At 38.7% G+C, this 24,030-nt stretch overlaps 2 protein-coding genes across 3 annotated transcripts in view; one reads left to right on the top strand and one right to left on the bottom strand.

The window, feature by feature from the left end:
* Positions 1-11,477, bottom strand: part of STRN3 (striatin 3) — a 113,055-nt gene extending 101,578 nt beyond the window's left edge. Inside the window, 1 exon segment of the mRNA XM_082648470.1 lies at positions 11,094-11,477. Coding sequence (XP_082504596.1) covers positions 11,094-11,375 — 282 coding nt within the window. The 5' untranslated portion in view covers positions 11,376-11,477.
* The window catches only part of AP4S1 (adaptor related protein complex 4 subunit sigma 1), a 59,798-nt gene continuing 46,376 nt past the window's right edge, over positions 10,609-24,030 (top strand). The window contains exon 1 of one of the 2 annotated variants that reach the window (XM_082648472.1): positions 10,609-10,966. The gene's annotated coding sequence lies outside the window, so the exon portion shown is untranslated. The remainder of the gene's footprint in view (positions 10,967-24,030) is intronic. The other variant, XM_082648473.1, reaches the window with a different exon arrangement.

The raw sequence follows: 24,030 nt of genomic DNA, 5'->3' as shown, positions 1-24,030 counted from the left end.
GAACCCACGTCCCCTGCATTGGAAGCATGGAGTCTTAACCACTGGACTGCCGGGGAAGTCCCTGGTCCACTTTTTAAAGCTCTGGGAAAAAGCAAAAACACAAATGTTAGTTTAGGCCACTCTGACATAGTTTTATTATGTGAGACAACTGTTGGTGGCATATGATCACACCCATCCACTGTTTCTCTATCACTGCCTTTATTCCTCTTCCCATCCACCCCACTCCCCTTGTTTTCTATTTCATCTTTTTCTTTGTTTTGTCTTTCTCACTCCTTTGTTCCTCAAGATTTCAGTAACAGACTTACAGCTTAAATGAAACTGGTTAACTAATGGCTTTCACAGCTAAAACATTGGTGACCCCTAATTCAGACTTGAGTGCAAGCCATGAAATAAAAATAATTACAAATTTGTATAATGCTTTGTTAACTGCTAATATTATAATCCTACAAAACAAAAAAGCAATATAATAGAGTTTATTTTTGGCAGAAGGCTGGTTGGTTGCTCACACATTTAAGAACACAGTTACAAATGTTTTCTGAAACTTTAACACAACCATTCAGCAATAGTGGAGTAATTAAATCAACTATGGTGTGTATACAAAGTAGAATACTACTACTATGCAGCTGTTATAAAAGTGAGAATGTTCTCTACTGACAGACTCAGAATAATCTCCAAAAAATGTTAAATGAAAAAGCAAAGTGAAAAACAGGTATATAGTTTACGAACTGTTGTATCAGAAAGGAAAGAAAATCAACATACATATTTGCTTACATCTATTTGCATAAAGAAACACTGGAGGGATACATATGGTACTACTAATAAAAGTGGTTACTAATGTAGGACACTAAGGGTAGACAGGCTCATGGTAAGTACAAGATTTAATTCTGAACCATGCATTAACTATTCAAAAAATAAAATTAAGAGTCTGAAAATGTTTTAATTAGAATTTTTAAAACTCTTTTACAAAATCTATCTAAACATGATCCAAAATTTCACTACACATTTATAATTACTTCACTTATATATAGCCTTTTAAATCTTGTGACACTGACCCTATTCATTTGTTTACAATTCTTTACCACCGAGGTGGTCCCAATGAACACCAGGTACCAGTATTACCTTAAAATGGCATAAGGTATCAGACAAAAGCAACTCGGCAGCACGCGGCTTCACTACCTATTTACTGTTTTATGTTGAACAAGTTATTTAAACTCTTGCCCATGTTTCCTTCTCTCTAAAATGGAAATACTTGTTATCTATGATTTAGGGATGGTATACAAATTAGAATGATTCCAAACATACAGAAAGCACTCATTAAATGTTAACAGGTACTATTATTAATAGTTCTTTCTATGGACATATAATGCTTTCATCTATGTAATCAAACACCACAGGGTGTTTCAACTGAATCCAACAAAAATTCGCAGCATATTCAAAACCAGCAAGTTCCTGTTAACAAGTAGCTTTAATTTACTGGAAAGCAGAAAATGAAAATAAAAAAGTGCAACGATGTAATCATACACAGTGCAAGCCATTGTGAGTGCAGAGAAGGGGTGATAATATTGCTCAAGTTTAACGTATCAATAGAAGGAATGACAATGTTAAAGGGAAAGGGGATAGAGAGCTGGATGACACCAAATCGTTAAGAGACTTTGATCATTCAGGTTCCCAAACCTGGCTGATTATCAGAATCACCAGCTATACATTTTAAAAACACAGATCCTACCTCAAACTACTGAATCACAATGACCAAGGACAGAATGTGGGAATCTGTATTATTAAAGATCCCAGGTTACTAGGTTTTGGAACCACCACAGATCTCACCCTCTTACAGTTAGAGACTTTACAAGTATCTCCAGATAAAATAAATTTAATCATTGCCTTTGGTAGCTTCACTGGAAGGACAGCTAAAGGCAAGTTGATATTATAATTACTCATTCCTTTAAGTCATTAAAGTACTTTTTAAGTAATAATATGACTGCCATTTACCCAACAATTACTCATAAATGACTGGAAACAAGACCCAACACCATTCCATCCCAAAGCAAAGTAAATGTCAAGAGGGAGGTGATACAGAGAATTTAATTTTAAAAAGGGCAAAAGCTCTGAACAGAACCTCACCAAAGAAGACATACAGATGGCAAATAAAGTGCTCAACACTGTTATGTCATTAGGGAATAGCAAATTAAAACGATATATCACTACACACCTATTAGAATGGCTAAAATCCAAAACACTGACATCAAATGCTGACAAAATATAGAGCAACAAGAACTGTCAATCACCACTGGTGGGAATGCAAAAAAGGTACACAGCCACTCTGGAAAACTGTTCGGCAGTTTTTTAAAAAAATTAAACATACTCTCATCATACAATCCAGTATTCAAACTCCTAAATTACTTGAAAACATACATCCACACAAAAACCTGCACATCGACATTTACTCATAATTGCCAAAACTTGGAAGCACTGAAGATGTCCTTCAACAGGTGAGCGGACAAATAAACTGTGGTACATATGTACAATGGAATATTATTCAGCACTAAAAAGATCAATCAAGCCACAAAAAGACATTTAAGGAGGAACCTTAAATGAACACTACCAAGTCAAAGAAGCCGTCTGAAAAAGCTATGCACGGTATGATTCCAATTACGTGACATTTTGGAAAAAGCAGAACTATGGAAGACAGTAAAAAGAGCACTAGTTGGGACTTCCCTGGTGGTCCAGTGGCTGAGGTTCCGTGCTTCCACTGCAGGGGGCGCGGGTTCAATCCCTGGTTGGGGAACTGGGATCCCACATGCCATGCAGCGCAGCCAAAAACAAACAAAAAAGCAAAAACAAAACAAAAAAGCAAAGCAACAAAAAAAAGAGCAGTAGCTGCCATGGGTTTGGGTGAGGGAGGAAGGAACAGGTGGAGCATACGGGATATTTAGGGCCGTGAAAGCATTATTTACTATAAAGGTGGATGCATGTCATTATATATTTGTCAAATCCCAAAGAATATACAACACAGAGAGTGAACCCTAATGTAAACCACGGACTTTGGTTGATAATAATGGGTCAGTGTTGGTTCATTAATTGTAACAAATGTACCACAGTAGTGGAGCTATTGATGTTGGGGGAGGTTTTGATGGGGGAGGAGTTATGTGGGAACTGTCTGTACTTTCAGCTAAATTTTGCTATAAACCTAAACCTGCTCTAAAAAATAAAGTCTATGACAGAGAAAACACAACTTGGAAAAAAAAATCAAAGGAAAGGTATTTTGTAAAAAAAAATTTTTAGTAATATATTTCAAAGTTGACAAAAAAGTAACGGTGGCCCTGGAACCCTCCTGTATTGCTGGTGGGAAAGTAAAATGGTGTAGTCACTTTGGAAAACACTTCAGCAGGTTCCTGAAAAAGTTGAACATGACCTGGCAATTCCATTCCTACGTATATACCTAGGATAATTGAAAACATATGTTCACACAAAAACTTGTGCAGAAATGTTAATAACAGCATTTTTCATAATAGCCAAAAAGTAGAAACACCCAAATATCCACCAACTGATGGACAAAATGTAGTATATCCATACAACAGAATATTATTCGGCCATAGTAAGGAATAAAGTACCGTTACATGCTACACATGGATGGACCTTGAAAACATCACCTTAAGTGAAAAAAGCCATTCACAAAAAGCCACATATTGTATGATTCCGTTTATATGAAATGTTCAGAATATTCTTGATATTCTATGATAGAAAGACTATTCTTTCTATCATAGAGACAGAAATTAGTGATTGCCAAGGAAAAGGGGGAATTGGGACTAACTACTAAGAGGTTAAACTGGGTTCATTTGTAGGTGATGAAAATGTTTCCAAATTAGACAGCGATGATGACGATACAACACAGTAATATACTAAAAACCAGAGAAATGTACAGTCAACCTTCTGTATCCACAAGGTTCTGCATCCATAGATTTAACCAACTGTGCATCAAATACAGTCAGGAAAAAAAAATTCCAGGAAGTTCCAAAAACCAAAACTTAAATTTGCAACTGCAGGCAACTATTTACATTGTATTTACAACTATTTACTTTGTATTAGGTATTATAAGTAATCTAGAGAAGATTTAAAGTGTACGGAATAAAGTGCATGGTTTATACGCAAATACTAAACCATTTTATATTAGGGACTTCAGATCCAGGGATAGAGGGGAGAGCGGGGTGGGGGAGTCCTGGAACCAATCACTCCACAGATACTGAGGGATGACTGTACACTTTACAGGGGTGAATTTTATGTTACGTGAATTATATCTCAATTTCTGAAGTTTTTTAAAAACTAAGGGTGGCCCTAATGGATGAATGTTCCTAAACACTAACATCAACAGCTGCTAACATCAGGAAAGACAACGAACTGTTTTGTGCCTTCTGATGGAAGACCTCATCACCACCTGTGAAGTAGTCTCGTCCCCCACTACCACCCCAAAAAAGAAAATAAACCAATATGTAGCAAGACCCTGTATCCGACTAACCAAGTTACAGGGAAAGCAAACAGGACAACAGATAAACTGTATCTGATAAACTGTATCAGAGATGCACTGAGCAAAACACAGACTCTGGGAACCTTTATAGGACCAAAGATCTGATTTCTTCAACAAAAAATGGCAAAGAAAAGGAAAGAAAGATGGAGGGGGTTCCAAAAGCAATGTGTTATTTAGATCCTGATTCAAACAAACTCTTCAAAGATAACTGAGAAAACTGGAAATTCAAACAGCGTATATTTGATAATATCAATAAATTAAGGAATTATTCATTTTCTTAATTTGGTATGCAACTACAACTGTTGTCTTTTGAAAGTCCTTATCTTTTAGATATATACTGAAATATTCATGGATGAAATTGTATGTTTCTGGGATTAGCTTCAAAATAATTTGGGACAGGGAAGGAGTGGACAGAAGTATAAGTAAAATAAGATTGGTCATGAGTTGTTACTGAGTGATGAGTGACAAGTTTATGGGAGGTCACAGATCGCTATATTATTCTTTAATATGTTAAAAACTCTCCATAATAAAAATTAAAGGGTATATGTAATACAATCATATAATACATCCTTTACAATATGAAGGATAAACTCTTAAGAGAGGAGCATGTATGGAGGGAAACCGTTAAGATTCCTCCAGAGAAATCAGGCAGGAGGAACACGTTGAACTAAAACAGTTGTAGTAAAGAAATTTAAAGCACAGATTAAATCAGTGTTACTTCCTTAGGTCAGTGGTTAGGCTTCAAGTATATTCGAAGCCAAAAAATTGTTTTTTAACTAGAAAAGGCTCCAAAGTTTTTATGCAAAGAAGACTATATTTCCAAAAAATTAATAATCACGGAATTAAAATATATTTTAGGATACTGAGGCTATCTATATTAGATAGCCCACTGAATCACTAAAGTCCAGCTCACACTTCCAACAAAGTTCTTTCCTGCTTTAGAACTTATTTTAATGCTGTTCCTTTCCACTGAAAAACCTATGGTTAGGTAGTCACACTTCAGATCTCAAAGTATACTTATCCTCCTAAGGGTTTCACAAAAATTAAATGCGTTAAGATATGTATTAACAACTTAAAATAATTCTTGGCATATAGGAACTGCTCAATAATTGCTTAGCTATTTACCTGAAAGCTCACTATCTACACAGGTTTTCCACCACCATTTATTTTCTCAGCATCCTGTTAATTTCTGATTTATCACATTTTATTATTTCTCAAGTACTGCACCAACAGTAAGGTCCTTGCTTCACATATCATTATATACCCAGTATGTAGCACAAAATAACACTGAAATATATTCACTGAAAAATCATACTAGAATCAATAAGACCCAAAGACTCAACATTTTTAGAAGGACCCATTGATCTCTTTAGCATCTGCCAATGGGAAGGATGATGATAAACATTAACAATAACAGGGGGACTTCGCTGGTAGCACAGTGGTTAAGAATCCACCTGCCAACGTAGGGGACATGGGTTAAAGCCCTGGTCTGGGAAGATCCCACGTGCTGCGGAGCAGCTAAGCCTGTGGGCCACAACTACTGAACCTGTGCTCTAGAGCCCACAAACCACAACTGCTGAGCCCGCGTGCCACAACTACTGAAGCCTGCACACCTGAGCCTGTGCTCCACCACAAGAGAAGCCACTGCAGTGAGAAGGCTGCGCACTGCATCAAAGAGTAGCCCCTGCTCGCCTCAACTAGAGAAAGCCTGCACGCAGCAACGAAGACCCAACACAGCCAAAAATAAATAAATAAAATAAATTTATTTAAAAAAAAACAATAACAGGGAATAAAGGAGAATAAACAAGTTAAGTGCCTTTTGTGGGGGAAAGAGGCAGGCATTTGAGATGAACTGAATAATGGATATATTGAATTCGAAGTAGAAAATTTAAACAGGAAGTTAGAAATACGTCTGAGACATCTGAAAGTCAAAAATACAGTAGTGACTAAGAACATGGTCTCTAGAGTCAGTCTGCCTAGGTTTAAATCCCAGCTCTGCTACTCCTAGTTATAGGATCTTAGATCTTAGGCAGATTACTTAACCTCTGGGCCCCAATACTCTAGTGTCAGAAAACAAAACAAACAAACAAAAAAAACCCACCACCAACCAAAGAAACCAATTGTGCTCACCTCATTGGGTTTTTTTAGGATTAAAGGACTAAATACTGAAGCATCGGAATAACAGCAAAAAACAAAAACAAAAAACACAGTATATTTCGAAATTTACAGTGAAAACAAAAAGAACCAGAACCCCAAGTAACGATAACTGAGACCAAAGGAGAGGAAATATATGAAAAGTGATAAGTGGACCAAAGGGAAAATAAGAAATTACAGAATATAGGCCAAAAAAAAGGATTTTGAGGAAGAAACTCTCAAAAGGAAAAAGTGTTGGTTAAGTGCATATAATCTGTAAGAAGGCCTCAAGATTTGGCAATTTGAAGGTCAATCACCAACAGAAAGAAGTGTTCTACAAAGTGTTTAGATAGGTATAAGGAGAGAGAGCAAAAAAAGACTATACAGCAGGATCAAGGGGTAAATGGAGAAAAGAAATCTAGATTAGGGGTCCCTAGACTTTCTGTTTCCAAGGACTTCAAAAAAGAAACAGGGAGAATATGACATAAGATTGTGGACTCAATTCTATCAAATAAAAATTTTTTTACTCTACTGCCACCACCATTTGAAAAAGGAAAACTGCATAACAGCAAGTCTTTATGAAGGCTAAAACTCTCGGAATAAAAGGAACACCTTTATGAAAAATCTCTATACTGTTCTTATTTTTTATAATTTCATAGTAGATTTATAAAAATCTTGTAATAGAAAAGGAACACGGATTTGCAAATCATTATTCTAGACTACCCTAAGAAAACCCTGGCAATAACAGATTAAAAGGGAAACAATTACCTCCCCCCTTTAAAAATGAAGAAATCAAGTTATGTCTGAGAGAAACATCTCCTATTAACTTAAGATCTTTAGATGGCAATATCTGTCACGTTATGACAAATCTGTATGCCAGAGTATGCAAACACAAACACTAATTAAAAGTTTACACTTGGGCTTTCCTGGTGGCGCAGTGGTTGAGAGTCCACCTGCCAATGCAGGGGACACGGGTTCGTGCCCCGGTCAGGGAAGATCCCACATGCCGCAGAGTGGCTAGGCCCGTGAGCCATGGCCACTGAGCCTGCTTGTCCAGAGCCTGTGCTCTGCAACAGGAGAGGCCACAGCAGGGAGAGGCCCGCGTACCGCAAAAAAAAAAAAAAAAAAAGTTTACAGTTGCTGGAGAATTAGTAGTTTTAGAATACTAACTCCAGGACTACATTTTCTATGTATTACCTATGCCATATTTTTATAGTTGGCACACAAGCATTTTGTATATGCCATAAGTGCATTTATTACACACTAACTACAGAAAAAAATATAAGGACATATTTGCAATATATATAAACTAGACCTGGCATGCCATGGGGGCTCAATAAAACTTTTTTGAAATGTACTGAAGTGGTGTATGCTACATAATGAATTACAAGTCAGATTCCATTTCTACAAAAAATACCAAAAAAACAATACAACACAATGGTTTCAAGAGTGGTAATAAGACCAAACAAAGCCTTTGGATTCAGATAAACCTGGGTTCAAATCTCAGCTGCAATACTTTATAGCTGGCAAAGTTATTTAAACTGTTTGTGTTTCCTCATCTGTAAAATAGAAATGATACCTACCTCATAAGGTTGTAGTGCTGATGAAATGGCAGTTATAATTTCTATTTAATGTGACTGCCAAAATCTCACAAGCAGTCCAGTCCATTTTTTCCCAAGTCCTAGACCAAATCAATCCAAATATCTGGAGGATGAGACAAAGGCCTGCATACTTTTTATAGTTTTACAAGTGATTACCACTAGCACTCTCTTCTAGAAATCACTGTCCTAGAGCCTTATTAACAAAGCTTTACCTAAATCCCAGGTAAGGAACCATCACAAAGATGAAAGAGAGTTAAGACATCCTTTGGTTTAGTTCCAATCTTCTAAGAAAGACCTTTACCCAAAATTCCTTTTACAGGGAAGAGAACCATAATGCAAACTTCCAGTTTAAAATCCTTTCCAAAGCCAGGAAATTTAATTCCACACTGAAATTTTATATCAAAATGAGGTATACCTTAGCCTCGTTGTATTCATTATTGAATAGTTTTAATACTGAATACTTTAAATAATGTATAGATGAACAGTGTACCCAAGGATGTATACCATAACGATATATAACTTTTCTTATTTCTGTTATCTTTCTTAAAATTAAGTTTAAGTTTACAATTTAAATCCATTCACGCTTCACTTAAACTTTCCCAATAAATTTTTTATTCAACACATACATTTTAAAATGTGCATCTCACAAGCATTCTTACTAAAGACTGAAGACGTGTAAAGCAAATTCAGCATTCCAGAAGCAAACCTGAAATCCTAATAACTAAGTAGCCCAATAAAACATTTTAGAGAAATATACAGAGCAAAAATACACAATCATGAACATTTTATTCCAAAAGAATCAGTGTGAAATAATAAAAATTCCTGGAAAAAAATTAAGAGTCTAGAAACACTGCAGAACTTCTTCAAAAAAAAAGCAAACAAAAAAAGTTTAGAATGGCTATATCAGAACTAATATGCCAACTGTAGATAAACTGAAAGCAAGCAAGCAAAATGAATCTTCCTTAAAAGACTTCGGTCAAGAAGAGAATTAGAAGGGAAAGCAAGGGCTAGGGTAGACAATATAGATAGACCTCACTGTTGTATAGATTTTTTACTAATTTAGACACAAGACATTTTTCAGCTACTTACACCAGTGAAACTTATGAATGACTAATGCAATTGCTAACTTGAAAAGTGTTTAAATTCAAGCTTTTCTATAACAGTACAAAGGTTATAAACACTGTATCAGGGACTGGTGAAATATTATTTAGTGAGCCCAAGCCTCAATGCATTAATAAATGCAATTTTTAAAAATAAATGCCTCACACCGAATATTAAGTTTGCACATGGTGTAGTAAAAGTTGTACATCAATAGAACTCTATACATCCCAGATATTTTAAAGCAGACTACACACACAAAAAAACAATTTTGACTTTAGCTTTTTAAATGTTGTATTTTTAAGAGCCCAATAGTATATCAAAGCACTAAAACACTGAATTGACTAACAGGTGTTAATTTATAATTAACTTTCTCAAGACTTGGTAAAGTGTCAAAATGTATGTTTCTTACTTTTCAAAAGTTTAACTTTCCCAACTTTGTAAAGACAAATAAAAGTCGACTGGTTCAAAATCAAACTGACGATATACATATTTGTTTGAGGACACCCTTTTTAAGCTAATCCAATCTTCCTTCTTTCAACACTGCATTTCCCTAACCATTCACCCCAGGCATATATGACATGTATGTCAGCGAACAATACTACTTACATTCTAAATATATACCAGTCTGAAGAACAGGTGCAACACTATTTAGATGCATGTCTTTTTTCTTCTAAGCCAAAATTTGCCTTAGAAAGTGATTTTAAAATAAACACAAACACCCAAAAGAGTTGAACAATACTTTTAAAAAGATGTAGTCCTTCTGAAATACAAGACATAAGTCCTTAAAACACCAACAATCTTCCAAAAGTTAGGTAAACCAACCTATCAAAGTTTCACCTTAAGACTGAGTCCGGCTCAATTATGAAGGATCCTGAGGATATTTAACTTTGCTTCCCCTGCGTGAGTTGGTAACGTGAGACAAGTACGCTTTACTCCAAGTTAATATTAAATCTTCATAAAGACGGCACAGATATTCTGGTTTGGCTTTTTATGTGTAAAGAAGGGGATGGAGAACGGCGAAGGGTATTCTAAAAAGAAAAATTCAGTACAGAGAAGCGTTGATGAGTCAATCACTAAGAACTCAAAGGAATCTAAGTGAATAAGGCAGCATCCCAGGTAAGAAGGTACTTAAAGTTGGCGGTAGGAAATGAAAACTTCACAGGTCAGCCGCAAGCCATTGTGCTCGGTAGCAGCCCTGGAAAGAAGCGTGGTTGTCAAGGAGTAAGGGTTATCAACTCCGGGGGAGGGGGGCAGACATGCCAAATCGGAAAAGGGGGGTGATCCGGATAAAGGTGGTAAAATGCCCGTCCCAATCCCTCTCCGCCGGTTCTCCATCTCAAGAGGCACAAACAAGAGCAAACTCAGTGCCCAACAGCCCCTCGCCGGACTCTCTCCCACAGAGAGGAACTCGGCCCCAAGCCCCGGAGACCCGCGCAGGCCGCCTCCGGAGGAGCCCCCGCAGACGCCATACTAAAAGCCAAAATGGCTGCCCGAAGGAAGCCCGCACCGCGCAGCTAGTGAGAGCTGGGTAACAAGCTTCTGCGGGAAGGGGGGAGGGGGGCTAGAGGAAGAGCCGTCGCCAGGACCATCGCCCCCTCGAGCCGCACAGGTAGGTTTCTCTCGGCCTCCCAAGGCCTCGAGCTCCAACTGAGGGGAGTCCCGGCCCCACCCCCCCCACCCCCCGGTCGGGAACCCCGCCGCCGCAGCCGTCCCGCACACCGACCCCAGCGAGGTACCTGCAGTTCGGCCCGCTCCACCTCCCAGTGCGCCCGCTCCATCTCGAACCGAGCCCACTCGTGCTGGATGTAGTGCAGGATCCCTGGGATAGTGTACTGCTGCGGCCGGGACAGCTCTGGGCCTGCCGCGGGACCCGCTCCCTCGGCGGCCGGAGCACCCCCACCGCCCGCCGCTCCATTCCCCCCGGGCGAAAGGCTCATGTTCCCCCCAGGTCCCTGCTGCTGCCGTGCAGGGGCCGCCATCCCGGGGCCGCCACCACCACCTCCGGCGAGCTCGTCCATTGTGTGTGGGGCCCCGGCCGGGGCGCAGGGCGAGACGCCGACCGCTGGGGGGAGGGCCGGGGAGGGTGGCCCCGCGCTGGCGGCGGGGCGGAGGCCGGCTGGGAGAGGGGCGGGGAGGGGGTTGTTGCTGAATGCCTGCCGTAGGTCAGAGCAGGGAGCTGCCGGCCGCCGCCATTACAGTCCCTCCTCCATCTGCCAGTTTCACTCACTCACTTTAGGGGAAGGGGGGGCCGCGGCGGGAGGGGGAAGGGGGGCAGGGTTGGGAAGGAGAGAGACGTAGGGCCGCCGCTCCCGCGCAGCATGCCGGGTAGAGAACGCCACTGCCGCCGCTCGCCTACTAGCCAAATAGAGTCCGGCCTCACCCTACGCAGGCGTACTGAGGACGCAGTCGGCTTGCCGTTAGAGGCGGGGAAGGAGATTCGGCCCCGCCCCTAGGCCCGCCCCACAGGCTCGCTGCGGGATTCTGGCGGTGGAGTCCGGAAGGTGGGCCATCGAATCCAATCTTTGGAAGAGAGTTGGTCTCTGCCTTCCCAGGAATCCGTATCCCTCTCTCAGTCAGTCCCCAGCGCCGTTCCCTACCCAAAGGTCTCAGCGGCGCGCCTGCCTTTGGAGCTGGGTTTTAACCTGGTTGGTCGCTCTGGCCGGCCGCAGCCGGTCCCGGATTCCTGACGTTTCTTTTGCATTCCTTGCGTGTTTTCAGGCAGTCCCAGAGGGTCGGGCCTCTTTCTCTGCCTGTCACTCTCTCTCTCTCTCTGGTTTCCTAGCACCAGGCAGTTCCCGGGGCTTTGGGGACGTTCTCTTTTGGCAAAGAGCCCAGATCGTCCCGGACGTGGAGACTGATTCTCTGTCTCTGGGCTTTGCTCCCAATTCTGTGCTCCCTGTCGCGCGTTGCAACTTGTACAGCTTTGCCTCCCGTCTTTCCTATTCTGGGGTGGGTTGTGTTTGGGGAGTTTGACAGGGGAGCAGTAGCGATTGTTTTCATTTTTGGGGGGGAGAAGAGAAGGTGAAAATCTTTAGATCTTGATAGTGGGCAGAGGGAGAAAGAAAACTGGAGGGGACTGGTTAAACTAACAATTTGATATTTTAGAAGTGAATGAGCTCACAAATATTGTCATTCATAGCAGAATCTTTTGATGGAAATAGAAAATAAGAGCATTGTGAAGACAATTTAAAACCCTACATGAACGGCTAAAAATGTTTTCCTGGGTTGTTTTAGTGAATGTAATATACACATAAAAGACAAGGTTAATCTTTTAAGTACCGTAGTGTGTGTGTTTATGTGCTTAGGTTGCACGGAAACATCCTTAATGAACTAGTAAGTTTCTAAAAGTTAATGTAGCTAATAACCATTTGGTCAAAAAATAGGACAAAAATGATATTAACAACAATAAGGAAAAAAGATTCATTAATTACAGCTATGCAGGAAAATCGCATATAACATTTATTGCATTCAAATTTTTCGCTTCTCTACTACCAATAAAATTTTCACTATGGAATATACACGACCACTCGGTGTAATTTCCAAGAGATAAAGTAGTACATCTTATTTTATCATGTCTGCTTTACTGTTATTATAGTTTAACGGAGAGAGAATTGGACTTGTTACCCATGCTGCCATGTTTTATTTACATATGAAATGATGTCTGAGGTCGCAGAATTATTAAGAACTATTTCTCCATTTCATAGCAACCAACATACAACCAGCTCATTCAATCTTGTTCATTTGCGAGGGGCCTCAGAGCACGTAAAAAGTTCAAAAATTCTGTACTGCCTCAAGACCCATATACATCAAGAAAAATTTGTGAGAGGGTGTGACTGATCTCCCTTACGTTGGCATCAAAAGAAGAGGAGCATACCCACTAATATTTCCTGCTGGTACGTCAAGTTCAAGTAAAGACTGGATTTATAATCCTTTTTCCTCCCCACTCACCTTCAAAAAAACCCGAACTCTGCTCTTCTATTACCTATCATATTAAGTGGCACCACATTCAAACCTGAGGCCTTGCAGTCATTCTAGTACCTTTCCTTCACTTGGTCCCCTCATCCAATCCCTTTCTCAGTAATATCTTTTATATCTATTCCATATCTTCATACATGTCTTAATTTAAACCTTCCCACCTTTACTGTTCCCCCACCTTCCACTACCACTGATGCCTGAGTGATCTTCAAAAGTCAGATCTGATCCTATCATTCCCTGCTTAAAATATATTAATGATCACCAGACTTACAATAAAGCCCAAATTTTAGCATAGTATATAAAAGTCCTTATTGCCTAATTTACCATCACACCATCATGGTATCCCATTCTCTCCAGCTAATCTGCAGCACCATTTTGGGTTCCTCAAATGTGTAATGCTGTTTCATTCCACAAGAATTTAATACATGCTGTATCCAACTGGCTTTGCTTCCCTTCTTCCTTCAAAACTCATCTCAAGTATTTCTTCCTCCAAGAAGCTTTCCAGATCCGTGAATTATTTAGTATAGTATCCTAATAGTATCCCATGCTTAACTCCTAATACTTATTACATTGTATTTAAATTGTCTATATATGTACTCCTCGGTGACACTCATACTAAACACTATGAAAGCAAGACAGTCACATAACAGGTACTGCAAATATTTGCTTCACTTATTTACTTTTTTTTTTTTTAATTTCTGGATTGGCTACTATTTTTCAGATGCTCTGTTAGTCGCTGGTGAACCACTGTGAATCAAACAGATATAATCTCTGCCTTCACAGACTTTCCAGTCTAGTTTTAGGCAAATTACTTAGCACCAAGCACCCTTACTTCCTCAAAGTCTTATCCAGATCTGTCTCTTACACTCCCTATTTGAAGAATTCCAGTTGAACATGTCTGGATTCACTTTGTCCATGGTTTTATAAATGTCAACAGTGCAATCCTAAACCATATTCTTCCCAGATCATAGTCATTTATCTGCAGGATTGTAGCCTCCTAGAAGGGCAGGACCTATGCCCCTCTTGTTGAAAACTGTACCCCCAGTGCCTGGGACAGTGAAATCCCCAATAAATGTTTGATGAATAACTTAAATTCATACTAGACTAATATGAATATTTTTCCTTCACCTCAGTCTTTTTTTTTTTTTTACCAGTTTTTGCTACCATTGTACCAATTATCTCTTGAGGTTCAATGACCAGAACTGTCATGAGCACTAATAGTAAAAGACACCAAAATTTTCTCCTCTATCGGGAGATTATTTTTTACAGTATTGATGTTGTGCTTTGTGTACATGACTCCAAGGACAGTCTGCAGGGAGCTCCTAGAATCTTGTTCTCTGTAGGTAATGAGCTTTCCCAGGCTCACATACAACTCACCTAACTGGAATTCCCTTCCTAAACTGTGACTGAGTCATTTCCTCTTTTCAGCATCAACCTTTGAAACTTCTTGTTTGTTCTGTCCTTTCATCAATCTTGTTCATTTCTCCTCCACTCCCATTGATTCTCTCAGTTTCGATGCCTGCCTATTTATATCTTTAATCAGTTTAGAATTTTAAGGTTTTTTTTTCCCCATTAGCTAATCTTAGACACCTGTGTTTTTATTCTACCTGACCAAAAAGAGACTTGTCACATTTCATGTGCATATATTATATCAACAAAAGTATGTTAAGGAATTCTAGTCTTTTAAATACATCAGAGTGGTTAACACTCAGATGCCTTCTTCCCAGTTACTGCAATACCTGATGTACAAAGTGTTTTGACCCTGACTTTGAGAACTATGTGAATTCCTTCCCAGACATCATATTATTTCATTGGTACATACTTCTCTAGGCATCTTTAACAGATTTTTTCTTTAACATACCACTATACCATTATCACACCTATAAAATTAATGGTAATTCCATTGTACAGTCATCCTACTAACAAAGAGCTCAGACTGGTTCATAATCACTGATCTAGTCATCTTTTTCCATCATCTGAAAAGATTGTGACAAGTATTCTTATCTCTATGAAGAGAGAAAGCTGAGATAAGAGTTCTGGGTAACTTCCGCAGCCCTTAGTAGAATAGGAAGTATTCCTACTCTTACATCAGTGAGTATACATGTTTATTTGGAAACAAGAAATAAAGTCTCCCTTTACAATTCTGCCTCCTTCTGTCCTGTCAATGGATTTAATATTACTACCTCTGGCCCCCAAATCATTTGCACTTTTGAAATCATTTTTTAGGTAGTTTCAGGGTGATTCAGTCACTTGGGGAAACTACATAGTGTTTACATTTATAAATATAGAAAACAAATGAATATTAGAGCCCAGAGAAATATCTTTGAGAAGAGTTGGCATGTGTTCAAAAACCAAACGAGCAAAGTGTATAATGGAGATGGAACAGAAAAGGAGGCAGCTTTGACCTGCACTGTGGTTTAACCAGCATAATAAGATCAGGTATCTACTTTTCATTAAAGCAGTTGCTTGTGGCTAAGAAAAGTATAGAAATATATGCAGGATACCTGAACTATTCAAATAGTATATTGTGTGGAAAAGAAAAGGAATAGGACCTTCACAGATTACAGAAAAATAGGCACCAAGACCTTCAGGAAACTGTGCATGCTATATAAAATTCTAGTCCAAGTTCATTCCTGAATTGTCTCCTGGGTAATATGATTCAGAAAGCAATAGGCTGTGATAATACTGTATAATAGCTAACTCATAGAGATGTCAAAATTGAAAGGGAAAAAAGAAAAAAGGATTGCCTGGAGCCAAGTCCCTCCTGAACATTGGGTAAAAGTGAACAACCAGCTCTATAAACATGAGAACCAAATGACTGGAAAATGTGACTGAATGGGAAATTGCCAAAAGTTTCCTAGGTAATAATTTAACAATCTTGGAAATGTGGTTTGTCTCCTGTTGGAGCAGCAGGGGAGAATGTTCAGAAGAATGGTACCAGACATGGACATCTTGCCTGGGAAATCTCTGCTAAAGACAGTTTCCTTTGGAAAATGTTTTAAATTTGGCAAAAATTCACAAAACCTTATTTTTCTATGATAACATTTTTAAAGACGGTAACCTTTAGTTTTGTCTATTAATAGACCAACCTAAAGTACCTGACAATTACCCTACAAAAAAAGATTAAAGAATTATTTGGAGCATTTTTAAATAACTCCTATTGCTCCTTTTGTATTATAGCTTTCAATATAGTAATCGGATGTTGTAAATCATGTTGTGCATAAGACTTTTTATTTTTGGCCGCACAGCATGTGGTATCTCAGTTCCCCGACCAGGGATTGAACCCATGCCCCCTGCAGTAGAAGCTCCAAGTCTTAACCAGTGGACCACCAGGGAAGTCCCTAGACATTTTTTTTTTTTTTAACATCTTTATTGGGGTATAATTGCTTTACAATGGTGTGTTAGTTTCTGCTTTATAACAAAGTGAATCAGTCATACATAAACATATGTTCCCATATGTCTTCCCTCTTGTAGACATTTTTATTTAACTTTTTATTTTGGATTTCAGTCATTCAAAAGTAGGAAAAAAAAGTCTAATGAATTGCCATTTTCAACAGTTATCAAGATTTTGCCATTCTTATTTCATCTATTCCCCATTTTTTCTGTGTGAGGAATTTTTTTTGACTATTAAAAAAGTTTAACAAGAAAGTTTAATATGAAAATGTACACTGCTCAATTTTTTATATGATAGTAAAACAGGCCCTTTGGAGATGGGACATGAGGAAGCAATTGATATCTTTGATGAACACAACCTTTGTTTATACTCATTCCAAGGCTTCTAACATGATGATACTATTTTCCCTTATACTGCCATTCCAGTATTGTTCTGTCACCCACCAATTGCTGTCTCTGCACATTCATCTATTGAAAGATTCATAAAGGAGTCAAGTCCCCAAAGATTCCTTGGACATGTCCACCACCATTTGATTTCAGTGATAACTTCTTGTCCATACATGTTTCAACTCAGGAGGGTGAGCCTTGCTTATGGCGTCTACTCAACAAGCTCAAAGATACCTTGAAATGGAATTCGTGGCCTTCCTCACACTTCCATGGCCGGCTCTCAGAATAATTTAAAGTAAATCCCAGACATCATATTATTTCATTGGTATATACTTCTCTAGGTATCTAACAGATTAGGACCTTTTTATTTTCAACATACCACAATACCATTATCACACCAATAAAATTAGTGGTAATTCCATTATACAGTATAATCCCTAGTCCATCGTCAATTTTCCCCAATTATCTAAAAAAAATTTTTTTTAAGAGTTGGTGATTTCAAATCAGGATCCAAACAAAATCTATATATTTCCTTTATTTGCTGTATCTTTAGGTCTTTTTTTATTTGTCTCCCCCCTCACCCACACATCGTCATGCCATTTATTTGTTGAAGAGGTGAGGTTATTTATCCTGCAGAATTTCCCACATTTGGCTGGTTGCATTTTTATTGTATTATTTAGCATATTCCTTTCTCCTCTGTATTGTCTGTAAACTAGGAGTTAGATCTAGAGGCTAGGTTTGATTCAGGTTTTAATTTTTTTGGTAAAAATATTTCTACATTGGGGATGCAGTGTACTTTCTATTGCATCACACCAGGCAGCACATAATGTCTAGTTGTCTCAGTTTTAGTACTGTGATGTACTAAACTTGATCAGCCTGATCTAGCTATTGTCAGCCTTAGCTAGCTAGCTAGCTGTCTTTTAACACATATATCGTGCTCTACTCTCAACAGTTTCTGCTCAGCGCAGAGTCTGTCTTTCTATTAAAGAGCTTCCACTGGATGTTGCCGAGCCTTCGGGGTCCTGATTGGGACCTTTCCTTGCACTCATTGGCAAAAGAGATCCTGCCAGATCTCTTCCCAGTTCTCAGTGTAGTACCTAGATTCCCTCCTGGGGTTCCCATGTCAAGGAGAGGGGGGAGGCGCCCTTCCTTTGGATGATGACTTGGTGATTTCTGGGTTCCTTGGCTCTTTTGACCCTTACAGGACCACATTTTCAAACCTCCACTTCTGCTGGCACAGGTGTGGTTCCCCCTTTCTAGTTGCTAAGGGTAGTTAGTGTTCTGGAGTTCCAGGGGATGTTTTTCCCTTGGTTTTTGGTAAAGATGTTACTGTATAGTTTTTTCTTTTTTTCCATCCTCGTGGCTCTCACTGTTTTTTGTAAGGGAATCCCGGGAACTTCCAAAACTGCTCTGCTACTAACACCACTCCCTTGCTTCTCTGCACTCTTGGCGTTTTAAGGTTTAAATTGCCTGCTAGTTAACCTAAATTTATTTATTAGAGCCCTGCTATTGAAATAACTTATTTGATCACTGCTAAAATAATTGTGACATTTTTGCTATTCAGAGATGTGAGATATAAGTGAGTGTAAATTTAAGTATGAATAATATCCTCTGGGAACAGTTGGGCAGGCTCTTGTCTGACAACTTTACTCTCCTATTTACATTTTCAGCCAGGAGCTGTAACATGTTGCTGTACTTTACTGTGAAATTCAGTAAAGCAAAAAGTGCTCCTGGGCAAAGGGCAGCCAAGCAGTCCACCCGAAAGGCTCTGTGTTTACCCTGACACCTGATCGGAACAAGAATGATACTAAATTCAGATACGTGTCTGAAAACTTGCCTTGGACAGCATTTGCTGGGTATGTTTTATCTATTGGAAGTAGAAAGGGAGATTAGCTGAACTCGCTAAGAGAGCGAGTCAGACATAAGAATTTTGGAAGTTTAGGTCTGATTACAAATGTTAAACACACTGTAATAAATGCAGTAGTATGAGCTTTTCTGTCCTAAAGTTTCACATTATCTGATTAAGCCACTTCTTGGGCTTTAGGCTCCCTGTTGAGATCAACTGAAAGCAAATAGTCTGTTAGAATTGTACCTTTTGTGATACACTCTGGGGTCAAGATTAAACCTGCCAAAATATGCACATATAGCCATTAGCCAGTGAAAGCTTCTGAACAGAGGGTACAAACTGGGTAGACCTAGATTTACTCTAGTGAATGGAGAGTGAAATTGTACGTCCATGGTCATATTACAGCCGTCACTGAATTACTGGAGTCTTGAGGCAAACCTGGAGGTAAAGAGCAGTGGGTGAGAGCACAGACACTGGAGCCTAGCTAACATGATTGAGTCCTTCCTCTGCCTTTTTACTTGGTGACCTTTGGCAAGTGACTAAGTTTTCATATCTGTGAAGTGGAGATAAAAACAGTCTCTAACTCATAAAGCTATTATGGGGATTGAATGAGTGTAGGTAAAGCGTTCGAAACAGCAGCGCCTGGCTGTTTGGTAAGCACTGTGTGTTTTCTATTGTTATTATCTCTCTTCAAGAGTTGTTTTGTTGGGTTATTAGGACATCTTATCACAAAGGCTGAATAATGCCTCTCAGGTTACAGCAGCGGATTCTTTCATGACCACCATCAAATATCAGGAGCGTTAATTACTCATTTGAATTAGAGTCAGTTGTGGCCATGTAACTAACAAAAAAGATAGATCCTGTTGGTTGAGTAAACTGCTCAAATTAAGGTTTAATACAGTAATTTTTGTGTTTCACTGTTTCTTTTAAAGTAATGATCTGCAAAATGGAGCCATAATTTTCTAAGTGATCTCTTCAGGACTGAAAAATGTTAATGTAGCTTTTAATACTGCTTCATTTTAACTCAAGACACGCTTCATTTAATTAGGAAGATCTTAAATAATAATTTCAATATATAACTGTAGTTTTACAGTATTCTTTTCTTTTTTTTTAACATCTTTATTGGAGTATAATTATAATTGCTTTACAGTCTTGTGTTACTTTCTGCTGTATAACAAAGTGAATCAGCTATATGCATAACGCATATCCCCATATCCCCTCCATCTTGCATCTCCCTCCCACCTTCTTTATCCCACGCCTCTACGTGGTTGCAAAGCATCAAGCTGATTTCCATGTGCTATGCAGCTGCTTCCCACTAGCTATCTGTTTTATATTTGGTAGTGTATATATGTCAGTGCTACTCTCTCACTTCATCCCAGCTTCCCCTTCCCCCTCCCCATCTCCTCAAGTCCATTCTCTACGTCTGTGTCTTTATTCCTGTCCTGCCCCTAGGTTCATCAGAACCATTTTTTTTTTTTAGATTCCATATATATGTGTTAGCATATTGTATTTGTTTTTCTCTTTCTGACTTACTTCAGTCTGTATGACAGACTCTAGGTCCATCCACCTCACTACAAATAACTGCTTTGTTTCTTTTTATGGCTGAGTAATATTCCATTGTATATATGTGCTACATATTCTTTATCCATTCATCTGTCAGTGGACACTTAGGTTGCTTCCATGTCCTGGCTATTGTAAATAGTGCTGCAATGAACATTGTGGTACATGACTCTTTTTGAATTATGGTTTTCTCAGGGTATATGCCCAGTAGTGGGATTGCTGGGTCATCTGGTAGTTCTATTTTTAGTTTTCTAAGGAACCTCCACACTGTTCTCCATAGTGGCTGTATCAATTTACATTCCCACCAACAGGGCAAGAAGGTTCCCTTTTCTCCACACCCTCTCCAGCATTTATCGTTTGTAGATTTTTTGATGATGACCATTCTGACTGGTGTGAGGTGATACCTCATTGTAGTTTTGATATGCATTTCTCTAATAATTAGTGACGTTGAGCATCCTTTCATGTGTTTGCTGGCAATCTGTATATGTTCTTTGGAGAAATGTCTATTTAGGTCTTCTGCCCATTTTTGGATTGGGTTGTTTGTTTTTTTGATATTGAGCTGCATGAGCTGCTTGTATATTTTGGAGATTAATCCTTTGTCAGTTGCTTCCTTTGCAAATATTTTCTCCCATTCTGAGGGTTGTCTTTTCATCTTGTTTATGGTTTCCTATGCTGTGCAAAAGCTTTTAAGTTTCATTAGGTCCCATTTGTTTATTTTTGTTTTTATTTCCATTTCTCTAGGAGGTGGGTCAAAAAGGATCTTGCTGTGATTTATGTCATAGAGTATCTGCCTATGGTTTTCTCTAAGAGTTTTATGGTGTCTGGCCTTACATTTAGGTCTTCAATCCATTTTGAGTTTACTTTTGTGTATGGTGTTAAGGAATGTTCTTATTTCATTCTTTTACATGTAGCTGTCCAGTTTTCCCAGCACCACTTATTGAAGAGGCTGTCTTTTCTCCATTGTATACGCTTGCCTCCTTTATCAAAGATAAAGTGACCGTGTGTGTGGTTTTATCTCTGGGCCTTCTATCCTGTTCCATTGATCTATATTTCTGATTTTGTGCCAGTACCATACTGTCTTGATTACTGTAGCTTTGTAGTATAGTCTGAAGTCTGGGAGCCTGATTCCTCCAGCTCTGTTTTTCTTTCTCAAGATTGCTGTGGCTATTTGGGGTCTTTTGTGTTTCCATACAAATTGTGAAATTTTTTGTTCTAGTTCTGTGAAAAATGCCATTGGCGTTTGATAGGGATTGCACAGAATCTGTAGATTGCTTTGGGTAGTATAGTCATTTTCACAATGTTTGTTCTTCCAATCCAAGAGCATGATATATCACTCCATCTGTTTCTATCATCTTTAATTTCTTTCATCAGTGTCTTACAGTTTTCTGCATACAGGTCTTTGTCTCCTTAGGTAGGTTTATTCCTAGATATTTTATTCTTTTTGTTTCAGTGGTAAATGGCAGTGTTTCCTTAATTTCTTTTTCAGATTTTTCATCATTAGTGTATAGGAATGCAAGAGATTTCTCTGCGTTAATTTTGTATCCTGCTGCTACTCTACCAAATTCATTGATTAGCTCTAGGTGTTTTCTGGTAGCATCTTTAGGATTCTCTATGTATAGTATCATGTCATCTGCAAACAGTGACAGTTTTACTTCTTCTTTTCCGATTTGTATTCCTTTTATTTCTTTTTCTTCTCTGATTGCTGTGGCTAAAACTTCCAAATCTATGTTGAAAAATAGTGGTGAGAGTGGGCAACCTTGTCTTGTTCCTGATCTTAGTGGAAATGGTTTCAGTTTTTCACCATTGAGAATGATGTTGGCTGTGGGTTTGTCATATATGGCCTTTATTATGTTGAGGCAGGTTCCCTCTATGCCTACTTTCTGGAGAGTTTTTATCATAAATGGATGTTGATTTTGTCAAAAGCTTTTTCTGCATCTATTGAGACTATCATATGGTTTTTATCCTTCAATTTGTTAATATGCTGTATCACATTGATTGATTTGCATATACTGAAGAATCCTTGCATTCCTGGGATAAACCCCACTTGATCATGGTGTATGATCCTTTTAATGTGCTGTTGGATTCTGTTTGCTAGTATTTTGTTGAGGATTTTTGCATCTATGTTCATCAGAGATATTGGCCTGCAGTTTTCTTTTTTGTGACATCTTTGCCTGGTCTTGGTATCAGAGTGATTGTGGCTTCATAGAATGAGTTTGGGAGTGTTCCTCCTCTGCTATATTTTGGAAGACTTTGAAAAGGATAGGTGTTAGCTCTTCTGTAAATGTGCGATAGAATTCACCTGTGAAGCCTCCTGGTCCTGGGCTTTTGTTTGTTGGAAGTTCTTTTTTTTTTTTTGTGGTACGCGGGCCTCTCACTGTTGTGGCCTCTCCCGTTGCAGAGCACAGGCTCCGGACACACAGGCTCAGCAGCCATGGCTAATGGGCCCAGCAGCTCCATGGCATGTGGGATCTTCCCAAATTGGGGCATGAACCTGTATCCCCTGCATCGGCAGGTGGACTCTCAACCACTGCGCCACCAGGGAAGCCCCTGTTGGAAGATTTTTAATCACAGTTTCAATTTCAGTGCTTGTGATTGGTCTTGTTTATATTTTGTTTCTTCCTGGTTCCATCTTGGAAGGTTGTGCTTTTCTAAGAATTTGTTCATTTCTTCTGGGTTGTCCATTTTATTGGCATAGAGTTGCTTGTAGTAATCTCTCATGATCCTTTGTATTTCTGCAATGTCAGTTGTTACTTCTCCTTTTTCATTTATAATTCTATTGACTTGAGTCTTCTCCCTTTTTTTCTTGATGAGTCTGGCTGATGGTTTATCAATTTTGTTTATCTTCTCAAAGAACCAGCTTTTAATTTTATAGATCTTTGCTATTGTTTCCTTCATTTCTTTTTCATTGATTTCTGATCTGATTTTTATTATTTCTTTCTTCCTGCTAACTTTGGGGTTTTTTTGTTCTCCTTTCTCTAATTGCTTTAGGTGTAAGTTTAGGTTGTTTATTTGAGGTTTTTCTTGTTTCTTGAGGTAGGATTGTATTGCTTTAAACTTCCCTCTTAGAACTGCTTTTGCTGCATCCCATTGGTTTTGGGTTGTCATCTTTTCATTGTCATTTGTTTCTAGGTATTTTTTGATTTCCTCTTTGATTTCTTCAGTGATCTCTTGGTTATTAAATAGCATATTGCTTAGCCTTTATGTGTTTGTATTTTTTAGTTCTTTTCCTGTAATTGATATCTAGTCCCATAGTGTTATGGTTAGAAGAGATACTTGATACAATTTCAATTTTCTTAAATTTACCAAGGCTTGATTTGTGACCTAAGATACGGTCTATCCTGAAGAATGTTCCATGAGCACGTGAGAAGAAAGTGTATTCTGTTTTTGGATGGAATGTCCTGTAAATATCAATTAAGTCCATCTTGTTTAATGTGTCATTTAAAGTTTTTGTTTCCTTATTTATTTTCATTTTGGATGATCTGTCCACTGGTGAAAGTGGGGTGTTAAAGTCC

Source organism: Grampus griseus, assembly GCF_964374135.1.
Source record: "Grampus griseus genome assembly, chromosome: 2".
NCBI lineage: Eukaryota > Metazoa > Chordata > Mammalia > Artiodactyla > Delphinidae > Grampus > Grampus griseus.
The sequence above is the reverse complement of the archived record's forward strand: the minus strand, read 5'-3'. Positions and strand labels throughout refer to the sequence as shown.